The sequence below is a fragment of the Mus caroli genome, unplaced genomic scaffold (assembly GCF_978045245.1).
Source record: "Mus caroli unplaced genomic scaffold, Mus_caroli_1 scaffold_11, whole genome shotgun sequence".
Classification (NCBI taxonomy): Eukaryota; Metazoa; Chordata; class Mammalia; order Rodentia; family Muridae; genus Mus; species Mus caroli.
Genome location: NW_028227266.1, coordinates 51,661,532 through 51,684,552, shown reverse-complemented (window position 1 = coordinate 51,684,552; position 23,021 = coordinate 51,661,532). Strand labels below are relative to the sequence as shown.

The following is a 23,021-nucleotide window of genomic DNA, read 5'->3' as shown; positions in this document are numbered from 1 at the left end:
TGCTGTTATGGAGCAACTGAGTATAAAACATTATAAAAATGTTGAGGGACTTTGACAGTAGTGCTAACCCAGAATCCTGGGCCAGCAGTAGAATGGTGCTCACCATCAAGCCTACTACAGAATTAAGTTCAGGCTTCTGGACCCATACGGTAGAGAGAACTGATACCTATAAATTGTCCTGACCTCTACATATGTGCTGTCCCCTCCCCAAATAAAATTATAATTTCCAAAATTTAAATAGAATTTAGGTAACTTTTAGTTTAACTCTTATTTTACAGCTGAGGCAAAATAATTATTTACAAGTTTATATAACTAATAATAACCAAAGCTGTTTTGTTACCTTCATTAAATTTCAGTGGAGTAGAATTAATTGTGCAATTAATTGATCCCACTAAAAGAAAAGCTATCCTACCATTTAGCTTTCACTTTCACTGTCAGTATGTTTTTTTTTGTTTTTTGTTTTTTTTTTTTGGGGGGGGTTGCAATACTACTGCCCAAAGGCATTTTTAATTCTCAAGTTATTCCATTTTACAAAGAGCCCAGAGATGTTTGGATCTGGCCTGATGATCTACAGCAGACTACATTGCTGTTAGGCCAACTTCAATGTGTTCTTCCTCCTTTACAACCACTAAGACCAGCGTTGAGATCCGATGGGAAAGGGAACTGGAGGGTGTGTTCCTTCTTTTTTAAATGCTAGCTGTGCCCATGGCAGCCTTACCTTTGAAGGGTGTAGCTGAGGGTAAAACATCAAGCACATTGATAACCTGTTCCGCTTTGCAGATCCCTGGGGATGGATTGCTCATCTCAGGGAAACAAACACAGGAGGAGCTGATGGCATTTGACAAAAAGGTTTCTTGTTTCTCTGTGGAAGCTAGCAGATGGAGACAGAAGGGGAACCTGAGATGAGAGAGGTGGTCGAACATCCATCCATACAAGATGCTTTCACATAGCAAGTATATATCTAGGCTCAACTATGTATATAGTATTTTAATAAATGGTATAGAAGAAATATTAAAAAAAAGGTTTAAATGGTTTCTTCTCAAGAAATGGACTTTTTTGGTACAGGATGAGACTCATTTGAAGCAAGAAAAGAAAATGATTTTCTAAGTGATTTTTTTTTTTTAATAGATAGGGTCTGTACCATAATCTTAGGGGTAAAAGAACTTTCAAGAGTTTCATTGTTTTCATTATGTGTATTTTAAGTTTATATGTATAGGAGCACATGTGCTATAGCATGCATCTGGAGCTCAGAAGGATAGCTTGCCAGGATTGGTTCTCTCTACCATATAGGTTCCAAGGATCAAAACTCAATCACCAGGCTCCATAACACTCCCAAAGTCACACACACACACACACACACACATTTTATTCGTTTCTTTTTGTCTAGTGGTGCTGACGATCAAAACCATAACCCTCATGCAAACACTCTGCTACTGAGCCAGACCCTGGCCATCAGATTTATTAATCAAGAAATAGTGGACTGGAGGGGAATGAAATATGGAGTGTAAAAAAATTTAAAAAAATTTTTAAATTAAAAAAAAAAAAGTGAGCCGGGCGTGGTGGCGCACGCCTTTAATCCCAGCACTCGGGAGGCAGAGGCAGGCGGATTTCTGAGTTCGAGGCCAGCCTGGTCTACAAAGTGAGTGCCAGGATAGCCAGGGCTACACAGAGAAACCCTGTCTCGAAAAAAAAAAAAAAAAAAAAGTGAAAAATAATAAATTAAAAAAAGAAATAGTGGCCGGGCGTGCTGGTGCACGCCTCAAGAGGCAGAGGCAGGTGGATTTCTGAGTTCGAGGCCAGCCTGGTCTACAAAGTGAGTTCCAGGACAGCCAGAGCTACACAGAGAAACCCTGTCTGGAAAAACCACCAAAAAAAAAAGAAAAAAGAAAGAAAGAAGAGAAATAGTGGGGTAGCAAAGGCCAGATTAGATACATCCTTCCTCACACTTTGCACTCTCTTGGGTTGGAATCTCCTGGAAAAGAGACTTCTGAAGAAACAGTATCGTATCACCCATATACAAACTGCTGTTTAATTCCAAACTGACATTTGGATTGTTATAGTTCTTATTCTTTTTTTTTTTTTTTTTTTTTTTTTTTTTTTTTTTTTTTGGGTTTTTCGAGACAGGGTTTCTCTGTGTAGCCCTGGCTGTCCTGGCACTCACTTTGTAGACCAGGCTGGCCTCGAACTCAGAAATCTGCCTGCCTCTGCCTCCCGAGTGCTAGGATTAAAGGCATAGTTCTTATTCTAATCTATCTGTACAGACCTAAGTTTTATTGGTTTTTTAATATTCTTCAATTTCCCAGTGTAATAAAATTTAAAAGATTTTCTGTACATTTAAAAATTGGGTTGGTGCTGGAGGAATGGTTCAGCAATTCAGAGCACTAGTTGCTGGGTTTGCTTCCCAACACCAGCACCCTCTTTTGGCCTCCTGCCAAAAACCTGCAGCCAAAACACGTAAAATACAGGTTAAAAGAGTTAAATATCACTGTGGTGCTGGAGAGATGGCTCACTCATTGCTTTAGCAGATGACACAGATTTTGCCATCAGCACCCACATAGCAGCTCACAGCTCTAACTTCAGAATGGAGTCTGATGCTACCATTTCACAAATGCCAGGCATACATACAGTATACATAGATAAATTCTTACCCATAAAATAAATCTTTTTTAAAAATTATTGATAAAGCTGGGTGTATTTATTGTTGCTTTCTTTTGTAATTTTTCAAATTACAATTTTTACATTTTGTAATTTTTCAAATTACAATTTTTACATGTCAATTTTTCAAATGTATCATTCTGAATCTGTTACTTATTATTTAAAAATCACTTATTGAATCTGAGTACTTGACAAGCAGAGGCAGTTGGATGTCTGGGATCAGGTCAGCCTGAGTTCCAGGACAGCCAGGGCTACACAAACCTGTGTCCAAAATCCAAAAAAATTCATAATTTCCTATTCCTAATTCAAGGCCCTTCAGAATCTGGCCTTTGCCTATATGTAATACTCAGTATTATTCAAAATAGTTGGACAAAGTGGCACACAAATTATAATCTGTTTTGTCATGTCCTTTATCCAACATCAGCTGTTTGAGGGACCAAGACTATATCTGTGGACAAAGCCCAGTCCTGTCCTTAATGAAGTTTACTGAGTGTATGTAGCAGTCATGTAGGTATTTCACTTCTGTACTTATTTATGAACTGAACTTCTTTCATGTATTCTCCTATTTTGTGAGTGATACACATAATTGTAGGTACATAATTAGGTTCCCAGAAGGGCTGTAGGCTTATGGAAGATAGCCTGGCTGTTGTGGTGCATGCCTTTAATCCCAGCACTCAGGAGCCAGAAGTAGGTGGGTCTCCGGCCAGCCTGGTTTACAGAGGGAGTTCCGGGAGTATACAGGGAAAAAAAATTGGTGTTTCTTTGCTGAACTTTTACTCCACCTATAGACATGTTCTCTTAGTATATCAAGAGGGATTGTAGCCGGGCGTGGTGGCGCACGCCTTTAATCCCAGCACTCGGGAGGCAGAGGCAGGCAGATCTCTGAGTTCGAGGCCAGCCTGGTCTACAGAGTGAGTTCCAGGACAGCCAGGGCTATACAGAGAAACCCTGTCTCAAAAACCAAAAAAAAAAAAAAAAAAAAAAAGAGGGATTGTATGTCATAAAATCATATTCCTGTCTTTCAGCTGAAGCACCAATCCTTGTGAATTATCTGGTTAGTATTGTGGTTTGGCCTTTCACTGCTGACCTGCCTGCTCTCTGAGATATGGTCTTACTTAGCTCATGCTGGCACCTTAACTTCCTGTATAGCTAAGGATGGCCGTGAAACTTGATCTGACTCTCGTCCATCTCCCATGTGCAGGGATCATAGACACATACCACCATGCCTTACTCAGCCCATGTCTCCGTATGTTAAGAAGACACTTTATAAGGCGGCTGATTACTTGTGAGGCTTGGAGAGCTTGATCAGCAGTTAAAAATAGTGGTTGCTCTTCCAGAGGACCCAGGTTCACTTCCTGAATTTATAGGGCAGCTTGCTACCATTTGTAACTTCAATTCCAGGAATTCTGATGCCCTTTTCTGGCCTCCTTGTGTACCAGGAATGGGAGTGGTGCTCTGATATACAAATATGAATACACATATAAAATAGAAGATACTTGTTAGAAATATTTGAATGTTTCAAACTAGAAACTGCCTCATCTACCAGATTCATTTCATTGAGGCAGTTACTAAATCCTGTGTAATTGTCTTGTTTTTTTCAATTTGACTTCCCATTTAAATCTTGTAAACCACAATAACAAGTACATTTTATGTTTATGTATATTTATATATGAAATATCTTAGTATATATATTTACATGTATGTCTGTTTGTAATTTATTTGTACATATCTGCAACAAAAGTTTTATGGAATTATGATCATTGTTTTGAGATGTGATATATTCTGCTGTTTTATTGTTTTATTTTTTACTCTTTTGTGACTTTCTTGGTTTTGGAGATGGGGTCTGGCTGCCTGAGTTTCCCAGGTGCTGGGATTTAAGGGGTTTGCTACCATATCTGGATTTACTGTTCTGTAACATTAAAACAAATCGTCATAGCATTTAAACCTGTCTTTACAACATTTTGAAATACAACAGGCTAGATTTTTGGGATCTGAAAGTGCTGGATTGCCAATCACAACATGTTTCTGTGCAACATTTATTGGAACAGAAGACATTTCAGTGACTGGGCCGTAAGCTTATCTGTTTGTTCCTTCAAATGATTAAACTTAGCTGGTTTTCATCTGCTCTCACTGGGCAGGTACATGGGTGTGTGTCTAGCAGGAAGGCTCAGCTGTTAAGAAAGCACTGTTGCTGCTGAGTTCCTTCATAGTTCATAGCTAGAACTCCAGTTCCAGGGATCTCATGGCCTCTGATGGCACCAACCATGCTCACAGGCAAAACACTCATATGAATAGCATAAAATTAGTGTTTAAAGGGAGGATGCCGGTCTATAGTAGAGTGACATCCCTCAGCAGGTGGGGCAGAACTTCCTACCATATTGGGCAAGAGGCTGTTAACCATGTGTGTATTATTTTTGAATGTTCTTGTATTTTTGGATTATATGTAGAATTAAAATTCTAATACAGATTTCACCAAGTAAGAGAAGTTAGCCAAAGTTTATTTTGTTTGTAACATAAGTTCTGTGGGTTTTTCCCTTTACTTTGGTACAGTAGTATGGTGTGTTCATTGACCCATACATTGACAGCAATCCTGCATAAAGGTAGAGAAAGTCTACTTTCAGCGTACTTACTTTTCTCTTTTTTGTTCAACAGTATGATTTGACTCATTCGTGTGCTGTAAAGCTTATAGTAGCTGTTACTGTTCTTTCTGTTTCAGCTCATGGAATGCTGTGTAAATGCGCTGGTGACCTCCTTTAAAGAGACTATTTTAGCAGAATGCCAAGGCATGATCAAGCGAAATGAAACTGAAAGTAGGTAAAATCTCACAGACAGAACCTTTTAAGAGGGTATCTTTTTTTTTTTAAAGATTTATTTATTTATTATATGTAAGTACACTGTAGCTGTCTTCAGACACTCCAGAAGAGGGCGCCAGATCTCATTACGGATGGCGCTGAGTCACCATGTGGTTGCTGGGATTTGAACTCTGGACCTTTGGAAGAGCAGTCGGGTGCTCTTACCCACTGAGCCATCTCACCAGCCCTTAAGAGTGTATCTTAAATACATCGCCTAATTAATTGCTATTAGGTCATTCTTGTAGATGGAGGTGCATTTCCTCCTGTATAGACCAACACTTATTGTTTGAGAAGGCTTTTGTCTTTTTTTTCCTTGAAGTTGAACTGTGCTTTTACAGACTAGTATAAGTTGTAGACAGTGTAGACTAGAACTGGGTATTTGACTTGTATAGAAATTTGGTGCATCTTTTTAGAAAACTATTGTTTGATGATTCAGTAGGCCTGCTGACCTGAGCTCAGCCTCCAAAGCACAGGTGGTGCAAGGAAGACTCCCAGATTGTCATCTGACTTTGCCATGCTTAGGGTGTGCATTCCCACATGTATGTGCATGTGCTCTCTCACGCACCGGCAATGTTTATCCTGCCCAGCAGTGCTGGCCCACAACTTTAATTGGAGCACTCAGGAGGTAGATGCAGGCGGATCTTGAGATTGAGGTCAGCCTGGACTATAGAGTGAGTTCCAGGACAGCAAGAGCTACAAGGTGAAACCCTATTTTGAAAACAGCAATTAAAAACAAACAACATTTTTCTCTTAAATTTTAGACTTAATTATAGCTACATGATACTAATAATATATTTCAAACTCCCAAGTAACATTTCTTCAGAATCTTATGACTGAAGACATAGCTGCCAATAGTGCCACACACCTTGGGAAGCGGAGGGAGGCAGGTGTCTGTGAGTTTTAGGCCAGCTAGGGCGTAGTGAGACCATGTCACAAAAATAAAAAACAGAAGGCCACAGACATTAATGAAGAAAGAATTTTATTCTTATAAAGTAATTATATGAATGTGTTGTGTCCTTTCAGAGTTACATTTGATGTTTTCCTTGATGGACAAAGTTCCTAATGGGATAGAGCCGATGTTGAAGGATTTGGAGGAGCACATTATAAGTGCTGGCCTAGCAGACATGGTGGCAGCGGCTGAAACCATCACTACTGTAAGTTCCAAAGCCACATCTACAATAGTGGTTGAAACAGCAGATTTACTTTTAAGAAAATAATTTCCCCCAAGTTTAAACCTTAGTATTTTATTAGAATAGTATTTTCTTTTAAAAGCTAATATGAAAAACATTTTGTTTCCAGGACTCTGAGAAGTATGTGGAGCAATTACTTACACTGTTTAATAGATTCAGTAAACTGGTCAAAGAAGCTTTTCAGGATGATCCTCGTTTCCTTACTGCAAGAGATAAGGTGATCTTTCTCTTTGTGGCCATTTTGTATAAACGCTGACACTGTAGAGTTGACTGACTGAGCAGTGGCAGCATACTGCTGAGTTGAGAATTAAGAATGTGGGAACTCAGATTTTCTGTAGAGCACAGCAGCTCTATTTTTTACATTTGGCTTAGTCTTTTTGTATTATTGTAAACTAGGATTCAACCAGGAAGCTTCTCCCTCCTTCATTTTTTCAGGGATATTTTCCTGTGTTTTGAAGGTTCCTGCTGGTTGGATTTTTCTCCATTCTCTCTCTCTCTCTCTCTCTCACTCTCTCTCTCTCTCTCTCTCTCTCTCTCTCTCTCTCTCTCTCTCTCTCATGTTCTGTTTTGTTTTTAGATAGGGTTTTTCTATGTAGCCATGGCTGACTGGAACTTAGTCTATAAACAGACAGGCTGGTCTGGAACTCAGAAATCTACCTGTCTCTGTTTCTGAGTGCTGGGATTAAAAGCATGTACCCACCACCCTCTGGCTGATAATTTTTCTTTAATATATATTATTTATTTTGCTGGGGTGAGAGAGGGTGTGTATTCTGAGCTGTATTTGAGTATGGAGGTCAGAGGACAACTTCCAAGAGATGGTTCTCTCAAAACTAGGGCATCAGGCTTAGCAGCAACTGCCTTTACCTGTTGAGCCACCTCTGTCCTTTGGTGGAGCTCCTGTGAGAGTTCCTTTAAAGTTAGTTGTTTTTGTGTCCCATAGGAACACAAAAGAAGATGCATTGCATCTTCTCTGACTGTCACAGTTTTCTCAGTGGGAGAGCGCACCATTTGTTGAGGATAGATACTGGAAAGAAAATGTTGGCAGTTTTAGGAGAAAGGAGGTAGAAGAAACTGTTGTTTAGGAAGCTGAGCACGGGCAGGTAGAGGTTATGGTCTCACTCTACTACTGCTAGATAGAATGGTGGTAGTCACATTGTGACAAGGAGTGTGCTGGAATGTTTGAAACAGTTCCCTAGGAGGGCATCAGTGAGGTAGCTTAGAGGATGAGTCACTTGTCATGATATCTTTTCTCTAGAACACGTCAAAGTAGATGGGAGCCTCACGCCACAGCATACACACACATGGCACATCCTGTGCCTACCCCTACACCAATAATAGTAATGTTTTATTTTTAAAAATTACTAAGGCAAAAAAAGAAATAAGTTACTGAGTAAAAATTAAAATTGAGTTGGAGATAAAAGTAATAGTGTATGTATCTTGCAGTCTTCATGCAGTTCTAGCACAACAAAAAAAATAAATAAGTAAACTGAGAAAAATACCTGATTTAGATTTACTTGTCTCAGCGAACATGTAGTTTCTATATTTTAAATATTAAATCTCATTCCATTCCAAATTGGGTTTTATTTTACAGGCATATAAAGCAGTTGTTAATGATGCTACTATATTTAAACTTGAATTGCCTTTGAAGCAAAAAGGGTAAGCTTTTAAACTATTTGTTTAAAAAAATAATTCAAGTTTGGGGGACTATATCACACATTACTGGGCTACTGGGGGAGCATGGGGCACTGTGTCCGTTTGGGTTTTACTTGGGCTTGCTTTTAAGTTTAATTGTTACTGTTTTGTTTAGTTTTTGAGACAAGGCCTTTAGCCTTGAATGGTCTCAACCCCCCCTATGTAGCCAGGGAGGACCTTAAAAGACTTCCTAATCTTCCTGTCTCTACTTCTGAGTGTTGGGATTACAGATTCAGTTCACTGTGCGTGGTTTATTCAGTGTTGGGAAATGAATTGTTATTATCCTATCCAGGGCTTTCTGTATACTAAGCAAATATTCAACCTACCAACTGAGCTATGTCCTTTACCCTTTTTGTTTGTTTGCTTTATGTGTATGAGTATAGTATGTGCCTGGTATCCATATAAGTTAGAAGATAGCCTCAGATCTCACAGAGCTATTTGTGAGCCCCCACGTGTGTGCTAAGAACCCACCATGTCTGGGTCCTTTGGAAGAGCAGCTTGTGCTCCTGATCACTGAGGCACCTCTTAAGTTTCATATCCTTTTTATCTTTTGGTTTTTTATTTGTCTCACTATGTAGCCCTGACTAGCCTTTAAGTTATGTAGATCAGGCCCAATTGACTACAAAAATCATTATCCCTCCACCCATGCTTGGATTAAAGGCATGTGCATCACAACTGGCTTTGTCTCTTGACTTATAAGCATGTGTGTCTACAGAGCCTCCTGCGTCCAGCTCAGACGTGCTGTGTTGTATACCTTACTATTTGGCTGTTGTTGTTCTTAAAATTTTTGCTACCTGTTGCTATTAAAATTCTTCAATATAGAATTTTTTTGAATCTCCTTTGTACCAAAATACTGTTTTAGAAGTTAGAAAATAACTTTTGTTTCAAGTTTTTAGAATCTCTATTAGTCACTAAAAGTTAACTATTCTGAAAGCATACAAAATGACTTTACTCTCATGATATAAAAAAGGAAATGGGTTTGATGTAAACTATGAATTGCCATTTTTAATACATGATCCCCTTACCAAGTATGAGGCCCTTGTTTGATCTCCATCTCAGAAGGAAGTAAACAGGTGAATTGGTCAGGGAATGCACGTACCATGAAGGCAGAAGAGAGAGCGAGACTAGCTGGAGAAGGAAGGAGGAGCAACTAGTTGGAGCAGGGATGCGGGATGCACAAAATGTCAAAATAAAGCCTACTAGTGAGCCTACAAAATAGTTCAACTGATGAAGAGCCAGACAGTCTGAGTTCAGTCCTAGAGATTGCACATGAGATGAGAACTACCTCCTGTAAATTGTCTCTGACTACCATCTAGCTACAACACACAATAAAGGGATTAATTAAATAAAAGAAACTCACTACTTTTCTATACTAAATTTAAACCACAAGTTAAAAGGAAAATAAATCCCTTCATAAAGTGAACTGGTTCATGCTAAATAAAACTTAGAGAAAAATGGAACCTTAGAATTTGGACTACTGGGGGGCTGGAGAAATGGCTTAGCGGTTAAGATCACATCTGCTCTTCTAGAGGTCTTGAGTTCAATTCCCAGCAACCACATGGTGGCTTACAACCATCTAAGCTGGGATCTGATGCCCTCTTCTGCCATGCAGGTGTACATACAGATAGGGCGCATTCATTTACATACAATAAATTTTAAAAAGAATTTGGACTACTAATTAATTTGACTTAGGTACAGCATCCCTTCTTACAGTTTATAGCTGAAAATTAGCACTTCTTAGAAATTTGGTGCCAGGCATGGTGGCGCACGCCTTTAATCCCAGCAATGAGAGGCAGAAGCAGGCGGATTTCTGAGTTTGAGGCCAGCCTGGTCTACAAAGTGAGTTCCAGGACAGCTAGGGCTATACAGAGAAACCCTGTCTCAAAAAACCAAAAAAAAAAAAAAAAAAAAATGTTGTGTGGTGTGTTCCTTTAATTTAGCACTCCTGAGAGTACAGTGAGAGGATCTTGAGTTTCAGACCAAACTGGACTTTATAGATCCTGTCTTCAAAAATAATAAAATAACACTCCTTTAATCTGAGCACTGCAGAGTCAAAGGCAGGAAGATCACTTGAATTTGAGGCCTACAAAATGAGTTCCAGGACAGCCAAGACTATACAGAGAAACCCCGTAAAAAATAAAAACAAGCAAACAAAAGAAAGAAAAAAGTAAAGATTAAAAATAAAATCTTAAAAATTAAATAATGTGAAAGGAGCAAAGATTTATTGTTTTGTCAGCTCATGATGGCAGCGAGGGTGTAACGGCAAATTATATCACAGCTGATAGGAAATAGTGACACCAGAAATAGGCCAGGGAAGATACAGCCCTGAAGAATGCCCATGCCTATGGTGCCTGGTAACCTACTTCCTGAATGAGGCCATAGCTAGTAGTCTCTTCACAATTTGAATCCATAACAGATGATAGCAGAGACTAGCCCTAACTGGAAACAACCCTCACAGATACAGCCACCGGGTGTATCTCAGTGAAATCAGGTTGGCAGTCAAGGTTAATTTACCACTAAAGGTAAACTTGTAGCAGCATCCAGACTACTTAGGCACTCACTCGTGAGGGGGACATAAGTGGTTGATGCTAGGCCTGTGCTTCTGGGGAGAAAAACTGGAATGAGGTGCATGCCTCACAGGTTGAGACTGTTTAGTTCATACCTGGATTAAAGTGCTCACCTCTTCCCGTGCAGAGTGAGGGGCGAACCCACTGTTGTGTCCTCATGATTCTCCCACACACAGTGCCATTGCCAACTCTCCATCACCAGTGCTGTGGATACAAAGATGTTTGGGTGATTTGAGTATTCCAGTAAAGGACAGCTATGTTTTCTTTTCTAGAGTGGGGTTGAAAACTCAGCCTGAGTCAAAATGCCCCGAGTTGCTTGCCAATTACTGTGACATGTTGTTAAGGAAAACGCCATTAAGCAAAAAACTAACATCTGAGGAGATTGAAGCAAAGCTTAAAGAAGTGGTAAGTACACTTTTTATTTCATGTCTTTATCAGTAAATATTTATTTCCTGCGCTAGGTAAGGAAAACGTTTGTATCCAAATCAGTGTCCTCCATCAGTGGAGTAAAGGACTTGCTGTGCAAGCATGCGGACCTGAATGTGGACCCCTGCACTCACATAGAAACGCCAGACGCTTTGTGTGGGCTGTGCAGCTGAGGTCCAGCCCTGGGGTGAGCATGTAGTGCCAGAGACAGGTAGAGTACAGGGCTCACTGACTAACCAGTCTTGTTGAACCAGTGAGCTCTAGGTTCAGTGGAAAACCTTGTCTCAAAAATTAAGGTGGACTGGAGAGATGATCTGCAGTAACAAGTTCTCACAACCATCTGCAACTTTAGTTCTAGAAGATCTGACATCCTCTTATGACTTCCACAGGTTCCACATGGAGGAACACTCATACACATAAAATATATTTAAAGAAATAAGGTGCCGGGCGTCGTGGCACACGCCTTTAATCCCAGCACTTGGTTTACAAAGTGAGTTCCAGGACAGCCAGGGCTACACAGAGAAACCCTGTCTCAAAAGAGAGAAATAGAGGAAGGTGCCAACCTCTGGCCTCCATAACACACACATGCAGACTCCACACAGATAAAAATGTATTTATTTGTAAAATTATAAAGTTTTACAGTGTAACACACTTCATAAGGTATCTAGTTATACATAAAATTTTTATTCAGTGCCTTCCTGAAAAGAAACTATCATCTCTTTATTCCTAACTGTGTGTGTGCATGCCTTTTCCTGCGTGTGGATGCTGTGCTTGCCTGAATGTGGTCGTAGAAATGGACTTCAGCCTATGCATGCTAACCTGGCACTATGCTATTTAATTACATCTCCAGCCCTTTGTTTTTCTGGTTCTCTTCAATGTTGCTGGTTGACCTTATCATTATCATCAACCTGCCTCTTTCTTCTGATTGCTGGACTACAGGCATGCATCTCCTGTTTTTTTTTTTTAATTAATTAATTTTTTATTAATTGCTTTATTTGTTTACATTCCAAATGTTGCTCCCCTTCCTGCCCCTCCCCCCAAGAGTTCTTCACTTCATCCCCCTCCCCTTTGCCTCTGAGATGTCGCTTTCTACCCCTCCTTCCACCTTCCTGGGGTACCCAAGTCTCTACAGGATTAGGTGCATCTTCTCCCACTGAGGTCAAACAAGGAAGTCCTCTACCACATATGTGCAGGGGAGACACGGACCAGCCCACGTGTGCTCTTTGGTTGGTGCCTTAGTCTCTGGGAGCTCCCAGGGTTCCGGGTTAGTTGTTACTGTTGGTCTTTCTATGGGGTTGCAATCAGCTCTTTCAATCCTTCCCCTAGACATAGGGTCCCCTACCTTAGTCCAGTGATTGGATGTAAGTATCTGCATCTGTCTTAGTCAGCTGCTGCTAGAGCCTCTCAGAAAACAGCCAGGCTAGGCTCCTGTCTGCAAGCACAACATGGCATCAGCAATAGTGTTGGGGTTGGTCCTGCATATGGGATGGATTCCAAGGTGGGCCTGTCATTGGATGGCTTTTCCTTCAATCTCTGCTCCATTTTGGTCCCTGTATTTCTTTTAGTTAGGATCAATTCTGGGTCAAAAATTTTGAAGGTGGGTTTGCCCCCTCCACTGGGAGGCCCTGTCTGTCTACTGGAGGTGACCTCTTTAGGTTCCCTCTCCCTCTCTCACATCCCAGGTCTCAGGGCCTTTCTAGAGGTTTCCCCCACCCTCCTGGTTTCTTTCTTGATACATTAGTTAATTAAAGTCACTTTCTGTTAAAGAATAAAAATTAAGTGGACTATGTTGTGCTTTGTGTGTGTGTGTGTGTGTGTGTGTGTGTGAGAGAGAGAGAGAGAGAGAGACAGACAGACAGACAGACAGACAGAGACAGACACACAGAGAGAGAGAGAAAGAGAGAGAGAGAGAGATGAGAATAGATGAAAATAAGTTTATATGTACATTAGTGTTTTGCTTACCATGCATGTGTGTGTGAGGGTGTCATATTCCCTGAACTGCAGTTACAGACAGTTGTGAGGTGCCAAGTGGGTGCTAGGAATTGAACTTGTGTCCTTTGGAAGAGGACTAGTGCTCTTTAACTGCTGAGCTATCTTTCCAGTTCCTTGGGTCCTCCAGGTTGGTTGTTAGTAACATTATTTTAGCCCAGGAATGCCGAGAGGTGTGTATAATGAGGAAAACATGACATAAGCACAGGCAGAAAGGCCGGGGAGATGATTGCTGTCACACAGGGAGGATTAAGATGCGCTGAGAAGTTGCTATTAGTTTTCCCATAAGGTCTTAGCACATTTATATGCAGTCTGAGAAATTTGGATTAGTAGGAACTAAAAGATGAGTTGATTTAAAGTCTCAAGTGTGTAGCTAGACATAGTGCTGCACCTTTAATCCTAACATGCAGGAGGCAAAGGTAGGTGAATCTCTGGGCTTGAAGCCGGCCTGGTGTATGTAATGAGTTCCAGGACATACCCTGTCTCAAAAATAAATGAACGGATGAATAGAAGCAAGATTTGCTGTGGAGCAGTTACTTAGAGTTAGTTTCTCAGAGATGAGTACTCTAATAGGCCTGTCTTTGTAAATCTCTTCAACTTTGCTGTTGGGGATATAGAAAGGTCTACGTGAAAGAAATGGCTGAGTATATAAGAATTGAAAGGAATTTTGTCTTCTGTGCAGCTCTTGGTACTTAAATATGTACAAAACAAAGATGTTTTTATGAGGTATCATAAAGCTCATCTTACTCGACGTCTCATATTGGACATCTCTGCTGATAGTGAGATTGAAGAAAACATGGTAGAGTGGCTAAGAGTAAGTACAACAATTTTAAAAAATTTTATTGGTGGTGTGGTCTGTTAAATGTTTTGTCTACATGTTAGTGCATGTAGAAGAGAAAACAGCTAGAGAGGTGCAAGTGTCTTATTAAATAGAATTGCTAGTGTGGGGAGGCCTCAGAGACTATTCCAGAGAGATGTGGACAGCCCAAAAGAGTGTAGTAGGGAGTTAAGGTGGAGGGAAAAAGCAGCTGAGAGAATCAAATTTGGCGGGTGGCAGAAGCCAGCAGAAACAAATAATCCATACATTCCTTAGGACAGTCATCTCAGCAGCTTGGATAGGAGCTGCTGAGTTCCTTGGGGAGGGAACTCATTTAAGTCACTGCCTTGGTTTCTACAAAAGATGAATGAAAAAAAAAATGGAAGAAAGAAAGAAAAAGCAAAGGATGTGACTGCTGCTGTAGGTGTGGTGGAGGAGAAAGCTTATTGTAAACAAAAGGGAGACACAGCCAGAGGCAGACACAGCTGGGAGAGTCCAGAGGGGTCATGACCCTGAGCCATGAGAGGAGAGAGGAAGGTGAAGGGAGAGACTGGAGCCAGATTTAGCAGAGGTACAGAATGGGGGAGGATAACCAAAATGTCTGGAGTAGGGGGCTGAGGGGTGCCAGGAGAACTCAGAGGCCACGTCTGCTTTGATATGTTAAATAAGCATCTCAGATAGGCATCTTGGTTGACTGTTTCGGATTTGAAATTTAACAGACTCCTACCTTGGTGTAGGAATTGAATGCAGAGTCCTTTCAACAAGCACCTTTACCTGATGAGCCATCTCATTTGCCTAAAGTGTTTTTTTTTAATGCTTCTGTTATTGATACAGCATATTATTCATGTGCATGCTAAATTAATTGTTTTAGCATTGCTATTAATGTCAGACAGATTCGTTTTATAAGAATATATAGTAAAATATATGAATAGTATCTAATAAAGTGAATTTTCTTAAATTTAATCTTGCTTTCTTTTTACTGTTGTACTTTCATTTCCACTCACTCTCAATTTTAACTGATTTTACTTAAGTAGTATCCAAGACAAAAGAGCAACTTTTTTTAACCATGTCTGGTAAGAAATGCTTAACTATAGACATATTTGTAAATAAATAGTAACCGCTGTAATTTTTTAAGAGACTGGAGTGGTAGTTCCTAACTGTAAATAAAGGAAGTGTAGAGGCTTAGAGGATCATCTTCCTCGAATTTGTCAAGGCCATCCTGATGAATGGGTTTGTTCTTTTTAGTTAGTGGCCACGCACAAAGACCCTTAGCTATATGACTGAGCTATACCAGTGACAGCCTTCTGTCATTTGTCCTGACTGTATGGATTGAGGAGTTAAAGGTGTAGGTTGCAGTCCATGCAAACAAATTTATCTTACATAGTGTCTACAGTAGTTGGGGTGGGAGCTGATTTTATTCACACTGTGGTAACTGAAATCCATGCACACTGGAATTGAACAGAACAAAGAGTACCAAAACAACTGTTTATTTAATACGAATCATGCAATAGTATTGATTACACTGTATATAATTATTATCTGTCTTTTATTTTCATAGGAAGTTGGTATGCCAGCAGATTATGTGAACAAGCTTGCTAGAATGTTTCAGGACATAAAAGTATCTGAAGACTTGAACCAAGCTTTTAAGGAAATGCACAAAAATAATAAGTTGGCATTACCAGGTATTATTTATAATTACATATAAGTATATTTTTAAGCTTAAAAAAATCTTTCTTTTTCTTTTAACAAAATCTTTCTTAAACAAGATTTTTCACCAAATTTTAACTTGTCTCAAAATATTTATAATATCTGATTTTCTTACTTGCAGCTGATTCAGTTAATATAAAGATTTTGAATGCTGGTGCTTGGTCTAGAAGCTCTGAGAAAGTCTTTGTCTCACTTCCTACTGAACTGGAGGATTTGATACCTGAAGTAGAAGAATTTTACAAAAAAAATCATAGTGGTAGAAAATTACATTGGCACCATCTCATGTCAAATGGAATTGTAAGTAGATGGACTGTCAGTTTGTGTGTCAGTAGAAGGAGTCACTTAAGGGCTGTAGAGATGTTTCTGTGGTTAAGAGCTCTGCTTTTCCAGAAGATCTGGATTCAATCCAGGCAACCACATAGCAGCTCACAGAGTTATAACTTCAATCCCAAAGAGATTTGATGCCCTCTTCTGGCCTCTACAGGCTTATACGGTGCATAGGCATCTATGCAAACAGAATACCCACACATGTAAAATAAAGTAAAAACAAAACAAAAAGGTAAGAACAAGAACAGTGGCTGCGTCCCTAGTTTTCAGGACTGTAGTTTTCATCATTGTGTTGCTTACCAAACAAACCTCTTGACTGTAGAATCCAGTCTGATCCCCAACCCTCTCTGTCTCCCTGCAAAAAGGAGGGCAAGGGAGAACCTGCTTTTAAGGCAACTGATAAGCAGTTTCCTCACCATTTCTACTTCAAACACATTGGACAGAATGAAGTCATGTGACCACATTGAGCTGCAGGGAGATCTGGGAGATGCATCGTATGTGTGCTAAGATTATTACCTCTGAGTAAGGAAGAATGGGTCTTGGGGAAAACTAGCAATCTCCTTTCCCCATAGTATCTTATGTGCATTTACTAGGTATTGGAATAAGCTTCATGAACAAATGAGTTACTTATTAAAGCCCATTATCTATTACAGATAACATTTAAAAATGAAGTAGGTCAGTATGATTTGGAAGTAACCACGTTTCAGTTGGCTGTGTTGTTTGCATGGAACCAAAGGCCTAGAGAGAAAATCAGCTTTGAAAATCTAAAACTTGCAACGGAACTCCCTGATGCTGAACTTAGAAGGACTTTATGGGTTTGTTTTATTTTCTGTTTGGCTTTGTTTTTAAAATAGCATTGTGTCACATAGCTGGGATGGCTTCTAAAATTGGTTTTTTGGTGCTGAGAGTTAAATCTCCAGCCTTGTACATGTTAGGCATACATTCTACCACTAAACTACATAACTAAGCTACTGTAAATTTTTTTTCATTCATGACACTCTAAATATGACTTTCCACACAAAATGTACAATATTGAGGAATTTATAAAAAACAATATGAAAAGAGGCTAATTACCAAAGTGGAAAAGGAAAGAGGGAGAGAGTGAGCTGGTGGTAAACAAAGACACACTACAGTTACGTTTTATAGTCAGAGTGAGTTAGTTCTTCTCAGTTTATAAAGTGCGCCAAGGCTTTCTTGGCTATAACTGCATTTAGTTCTGACTCTGTAATATGAACTCCAGAATAAACTGTTTCCACTGGACACAACTGCCTATATATTACTGGCAGGTAGTTTACTGTAGTCCTGTGTATCAGTCCTAATTGCTTGTGTCACTCACTATATGTGTAGTAAGAGAACATTTATTGCTTTCTCTGAGCCAGCTCTTTCCTTTCCCCTCTTGATTATGCATTTACATTGTCATGTGCTTCATGTACTGCATAAAAGTCTGGATTGTGATTTTGTACATTTGTACATACATAATTTACTGCATGAGTTTGAGCTATAGATTGTCTAGAAGTCATTCTTGCCTGTGTGGGAGAGTTGAACTATCACTCCACATAATTTACTGTGTTAATTGTTTTCTTTTTCTTCATAGTCTTTAGTAGCTTTTCCCAAACTCAAACGGCAAGTTTTGTTGTATGACCCTCAAGTCAACTCACCCAAAGATTTTACAGAAGGCACCCTCTTCTCAGTGAACCAGGACTTCAGTCTCATGTGAGTAAGCTCGGGCTGCTGAACGTTCCAGGGCTTTGTTTTTATTAAGGTGATTGTTTTTCTTATGTGATATTAAAAACAGTAAATGAATAGTGTCACTAAATCTGTTGTCATTACATTTTTTAATTAGACCAAAAGGTAGAGGGGCTGGATAAAACTGCTTTATTTAGGCAGAGCTGTTTATCTGAAGACTCAATCAGATGATGCTGCATAAAACTCTTTTGCTTTAATTATTATTATTTTCGGGGCAATGTAATTTATTTTCTTCTGAGGAATGCAGTCATGGTCAGCAGAGGTTTTATTTTTTGAAAGAATCACATTTTTTAAAAAAAATTCTGTTTGAAACAGGTAGACCAGCCTCAAACTAACCCCGACCCTTCCCCCACTAGGACTATGGTGATTACAGACCAAGTTCTACCATCATAGGCATAGGGACTGCTTAAAGGAAAGCTGTATGAACAGCTCTGAATGTTAATTTTAAGAATACTTATAAAACTTCAGACATTGTGCTGTAATAAATGTTTAACACTTTGATATTTTTTGTAGAAAAAATGCAAAAGTACAGAAAAGGGGGAAAATCAATTTGATTGGACGCTTGCAGCTCACTACAGAACGAATGAGAGAAGAAGAAAATGAAGGGATAGTTCAACTAAGAATATTAAGAACCCAGGTTTGTAAAGGGAAAAGGAATGTCTGAATTTTTAAAAGCTTCTTTGAAAAAAACAAACCTTCAAAGTTGAACATGGTGACACATTGTTTTAACCTCAGCCCTCTGGAATTAGAGGCAGACAGATCTCTGTGAGTTAGGCCTGGTCTGTAGAGGATTTCAGAACAGCCAGGACTTCCTAGAGAGACTCTGCCTCCAAAATAAAAAAACCCCACAAAAACAACAACAACCAAAAAAACCCCTTCAAACATTGAATTAAAAGCCATGAAAGTTATTTATTCATAAATAAGAGCTAATGCTCATTTTATTAGTAATTAAAAATTAATTTATCATTGCTACCAGAAATGCTCTTATGGGTTGGAAGTTTCTAATAAATTCTGATGTATTTTTTGGATAAAATCTTGTTTTTTACTTACGTCTCTTTTGATACGCAACTGGATAGATGTATCTCAATAATAACTTAGAATTTGTAGAATTCAAGTATTTAAAATTTAATTTTGATGTGCCCATAGGAAATTTGTTTTATTTAGCACAAAAAGCATTATCTGATGTATTTTCCTTTGAAAAAGGTGTTAAAATTAGGATTAAGATGGCTTATTTATTACTAGAAAGATAAGATGGCTCCGTTTGTCACTTGACACCAACCTGACAACTTGCCCTGTCCTGGGGACCCACATGGTGGGAGAAGAGAACAGATTTCTTAAGAAAATTGTCCTCTTGTCTCCACTACATGAAAATAAATACAATATAATATGAAAAAATAGAGCTTGTCAGGTGATGGCTCAATAGGTAATGTAATTGACAACCTGAGTTCAATTCCAGAAATTTACTTGATGTAAGGAAGAAACCAGCTCTCACAGTTGTCTTCTGACCTTCGAACGTGTAGAAGAGCAGCACACATGCACATGTACACATACAAAGAGGTTTTTAAAACCTTTTAATGTATTGCAAACCAGTAGTTATTTTAATTTTAGAAAAAGTCTCTTAACGGGACTGCTCTTTTTGTTCTAATTTTATAGTTTTTATTTAATATAATTAAATTCTGGTGCCAGTTTGAAGCACAAAAAAGATGAAAAGTTTTCATGGTCCTATAATCTTCACATTCCTGGATGAACAGACTTACCTTTTTTTTCTTTATATTTTTGTGGTAAAATCCTATTTGTAATCTGATAAAAGCCTGGTATCATTGGACAGGATGACTCATCAGGTAACAGAAGCCTGGTGATCTGAGTTTGATCCCAGGAAGCCACTTACAGATGTTCCAGGACAGCCACGGCTGCACAGAGCAGCAAAGCCTGCCTCAGACATACTAACCAACCAACCAGAGACGGAGAGAGCTGACCTTAGAGAGCTGTCTTCTGACTTCCACATGCGTACTATGGCATGTACTTATAAACATGTAATATATAGTGTATGCACAAAAAAACTTAAATAAAAACCCTTGTAGCTGGATGTACCATAAATTATCTAGCCGGGCGTGGTGGCGCACGCCTTTAATCCCAGCTCTTGGGAGGCAGAGGCAGGCAGACCTCAGACTTTGAGGACAGCCTGGTCTACAGAGTGAGTTCCAGGACAGCCAGAGCTATACAAAGAAACCCTGTCTTGAAAACAACAAAATCATCATCATCATCATTCAGTATCAATGGCAAGACTGTCATACCTGTACAGGAAAGCTGACGGGATTTTATCCTGCTGAACGCTAGGTTCCCGAGCCTATTTGTATTATTAGTACCAGGGGTTAAGTACAGTGTCCACAGGAAATTAGTTCAAGGATTTCCTGCAGGTCCCAGAGTTTTTTGTATAAAATATTCACCCTACAGGCTTTATACTATATATTTAAATAATCTTTAGGTCATCATAGCACCTAATAGAGTATAAATGCTGTGTGCCTAGTCACCATACTGTGTTGTTTAGGAGGCAAAGTTTGTGTGTTTAATACAGATGCAACTATCATAGGTCTAATTATATTTTTGTGGTTGGTTGGTTGGTTGGTTGGTTATTTGTTTTGTTTTGGTTGGTTGGTTTCCTTCTTGAGACAGAGTTTCTCTGTGTAGCCCTGGTTGTGCTCGAACTCACTTTATGGACCAGCCTGACTCAGAGGTCTGACTGAGATTAAAGGCATGGACCACCATACTCAGCTCACAGTTAGTTCTCTTGTTCATTCAGTCTGTGGGTATGGAGCTCATAGATACAGAGAACCAACTGTTTTCTCTTTTGCATTTCCTTTACTAGGCTTTACTAAGGCACCTTGTTGCTTTTAGTTGCCTAAGAAAAGCTAACGCTTAATGATGATTACAGTAGGTGTACTTTGCAGGTAATGTCATTGCCAATTTCCATGTAGTTTAAAAATCACCAAGAACGTAATTGGTAAAATTGACTTAGGTGAAACTTTTTGATTTCTTTAGAAACATTTAATCATCAAAAAAATGAATTAAATCAATAAAAGTAAAAACAGGATCTGTGGTAAATTTTGCTATCACTTTATTAGTCTAGTTAATATGTAGTGTTTACTGATTTTTAAGAGTAGATACCCATGGTTCTTTTCTGTTATGCAAAGATACACATTAATATTAGGCAAATTTGTATAAGTGGAGCCTTATGTCTTACTTTTATCTATTTATTTGTATGTGTGTGTGGTCATATGTGTATGTATAGGTCTCAGCACAACTCTTTAAGAATTGATACTATTTTTCCACCATGTTGGTCCTAGGGCTGTAGTTAGGTCACCGTGCTTGTTAGCAGACAAGCGCCTTTACCCTCTGCGCTCGCTTGCTGCCATAGCAGCACTCACCTGTTTGCTCATGGTATCTAGAACTCCAGCTCCAGGGCATCCAGGGCTTTTTTTCCCAGCCTTTTCAGGCAACAGACTTGAATGTGATAGAGTCATATGAGGAGACAAACATTCAAATGCGTTATTAATTTTAATAAATTTTAATAAAACAATAGAGAGAGCATAGGTTAATTTTGGCTTCCTTCTTTGTGAAAGTGTAATGGAAAAAACTGTAGCTGCTGAGTAAGTCTCCAGGTGATGACCTGGGGCTGCTGGACAGTGTGGGTGGTGTTAGAAGTAATATAGGAAAAGTTACTGGTTTGCTTTGCTCAAATGAATTGAATGTATTAATGTACTTTCATTTTCATTTTTCTCTTAGGAAGCCATCATACAAATAATGAAAATGAGAAAGAAAATTAGCAATGCTCAGCTGCAGACTGAATTAGTAGAAATTCTGAAAAACATGTTCTTGCCTCAGAAGAAGATGATAAAAGAGCAGATCGAGTGGCTGATCGAGCACAAGTACATCCGGAGGGACGAGGCCGACATCAACACCTTCATATACATGGCGTAGCCGGGCCGGCTGCCGCACGCGCACACCTGGAGACCTGGGCAGAGGCTGTCCCAGTCCGAGCTGGAGGGAGGTTTATGTGGACTTTGATTACATAAATATTAAACTCTGCCTTACCTTACAAAACGACTCTATTTTGCCAGTCACATTAGTTAGCATGATGGCATCCCTTCATGTTGCACACTCTTTAACAGCATGCTGTTTTGTGGAGAAAACTGCATTCATGAAGAGCCCATTATGAACTTTCAAAGTCAATTCAATTTTTACCCACCTAGAGAAACAACATGTTGGAAGGGTGAGGGTGGGGGTCTTTTTGCTTCTTTTATCCCCTTTTCCTCTTCAAAGGAATATACTTGCACAAGGAAAGATTTTCAGATATTCATGCACTGAAAAATGCTGGGGATTTTTGTTTCTTTGTTTGTTTGGTTGGTTTTTTTTTTTTTTTTTTTTTTTTTTTAATGAAATTAAAGCTAGACGTAGCACTAAGCTACTTCTGATGCAAAGAATGAATCGTCAACACTGTGCTGGGCAAGGGCAGGCATACGTGAAGACACGTGTGCCAGTGTCAAGTTGTTTGTCAAACACTGCTTTCACTTTAGTGACTGGATCTTAATGGTAACCTGAAAGTGGTATTAAATATTTCTACCTTATAAATCCTGATTTTCCTTGAGCAGGAGAGTGCTGTTTAGTTATTTGTTGTTAAATGATAAAGATTTGGGATTTTTCTTTTAAACCTTGTATGGCTGGAGAGCTTGTTTTGAAAACACAGTTTATAATGAATGTCGCTTCACCTAAAAAATGTATGGGTATAGGTACATTATTGATTGCAGAATCAGAATCTTGAAGCAAAAATTCAGTGTGTTACTAATACATTTAGTGCTCATGCGTCTAATATTTATTATACTGCACCTGGATTTGTTGAAAACAGTGCAGACATATTGTGATGCAGTGCGGTGAGAGAGCTGCTTCCTTACCTGTAGCACAGGGTCATTTGCTGATTGAGAGTGTTGTGATTAGGGATTTAGCACCTCAGCTTTCTGGGAAGACGTTCTCTATTTAAAGTAATAATTACCTGCCA

The 23,021-nt window shown here is 39.2% G+C and overlaps 1 protein-coding gene and 1 non-coding gene across 2 annotated transcripts in view; one reads left to right on the top strand and one right to left on the bottom strand.

The window, feature by feature from the left end:
• Positions 1-22,407, top strand: part of Cul5 (cullin 5) — a 42,993-nt gene extending 20,586 nt beyond the window's left edge. Inside the window, exons 8-19 of the mRNA XM_021171863.3 lie at positions 5,372-5,465; positions 6,531-6,661; positions 6,807-6,914; positions 8,289-8,353; positions 11,229-11,361; positions 14,054-14,185; positions 15,747-15,870; positions 16,017-16,192; positions 16,876-17,037; positions 17,817-17,935; positions 18,482-18,605; positions 21,752-22,407. Of these exons, the coding sequence (XP_021027522.1) occupies positions 5,372-5,465; positions 6,531-6,661; positions 6,807-6,914; positions 8,289-8,353; positions 11,229-11,361; positions 14,054-14,185; positions 15,747-15,870; positions 16,017-16,192; positions 16,876-17,037; positions 17,817-17,935; positions 18,482-18,605; positions 21,752-21,946 (1,563 nt within the window). The 3' untranslated portion in view covers positions 21,947-22,407. The remainder of the gene's footprint in view (positions 1-5,371; positions 5,466-6,530; positions 6,662-6,806; positions 6,915-8,288; positions 8,354-11,228; positions 11,362-14,053; positions 14,186-15,746; positions 15,871-16,016; positions 16,193-16,875; positions 17,038-17,816; positions 17,936-18,481; positions 18,606-21,751) is intronic.
• On the bottom strand, positions 544-672 carry LOC115032013 (small nucleolar RNA SNORA61). The gene has a single exon (XR_003837662.1). It is a non-coding gene; the product is annotated as a small nucleolar RNA SNORA61 (small nucleolar RNA).
• Positions 22,408-23,021: the final 614 nt, after the last annotated feature.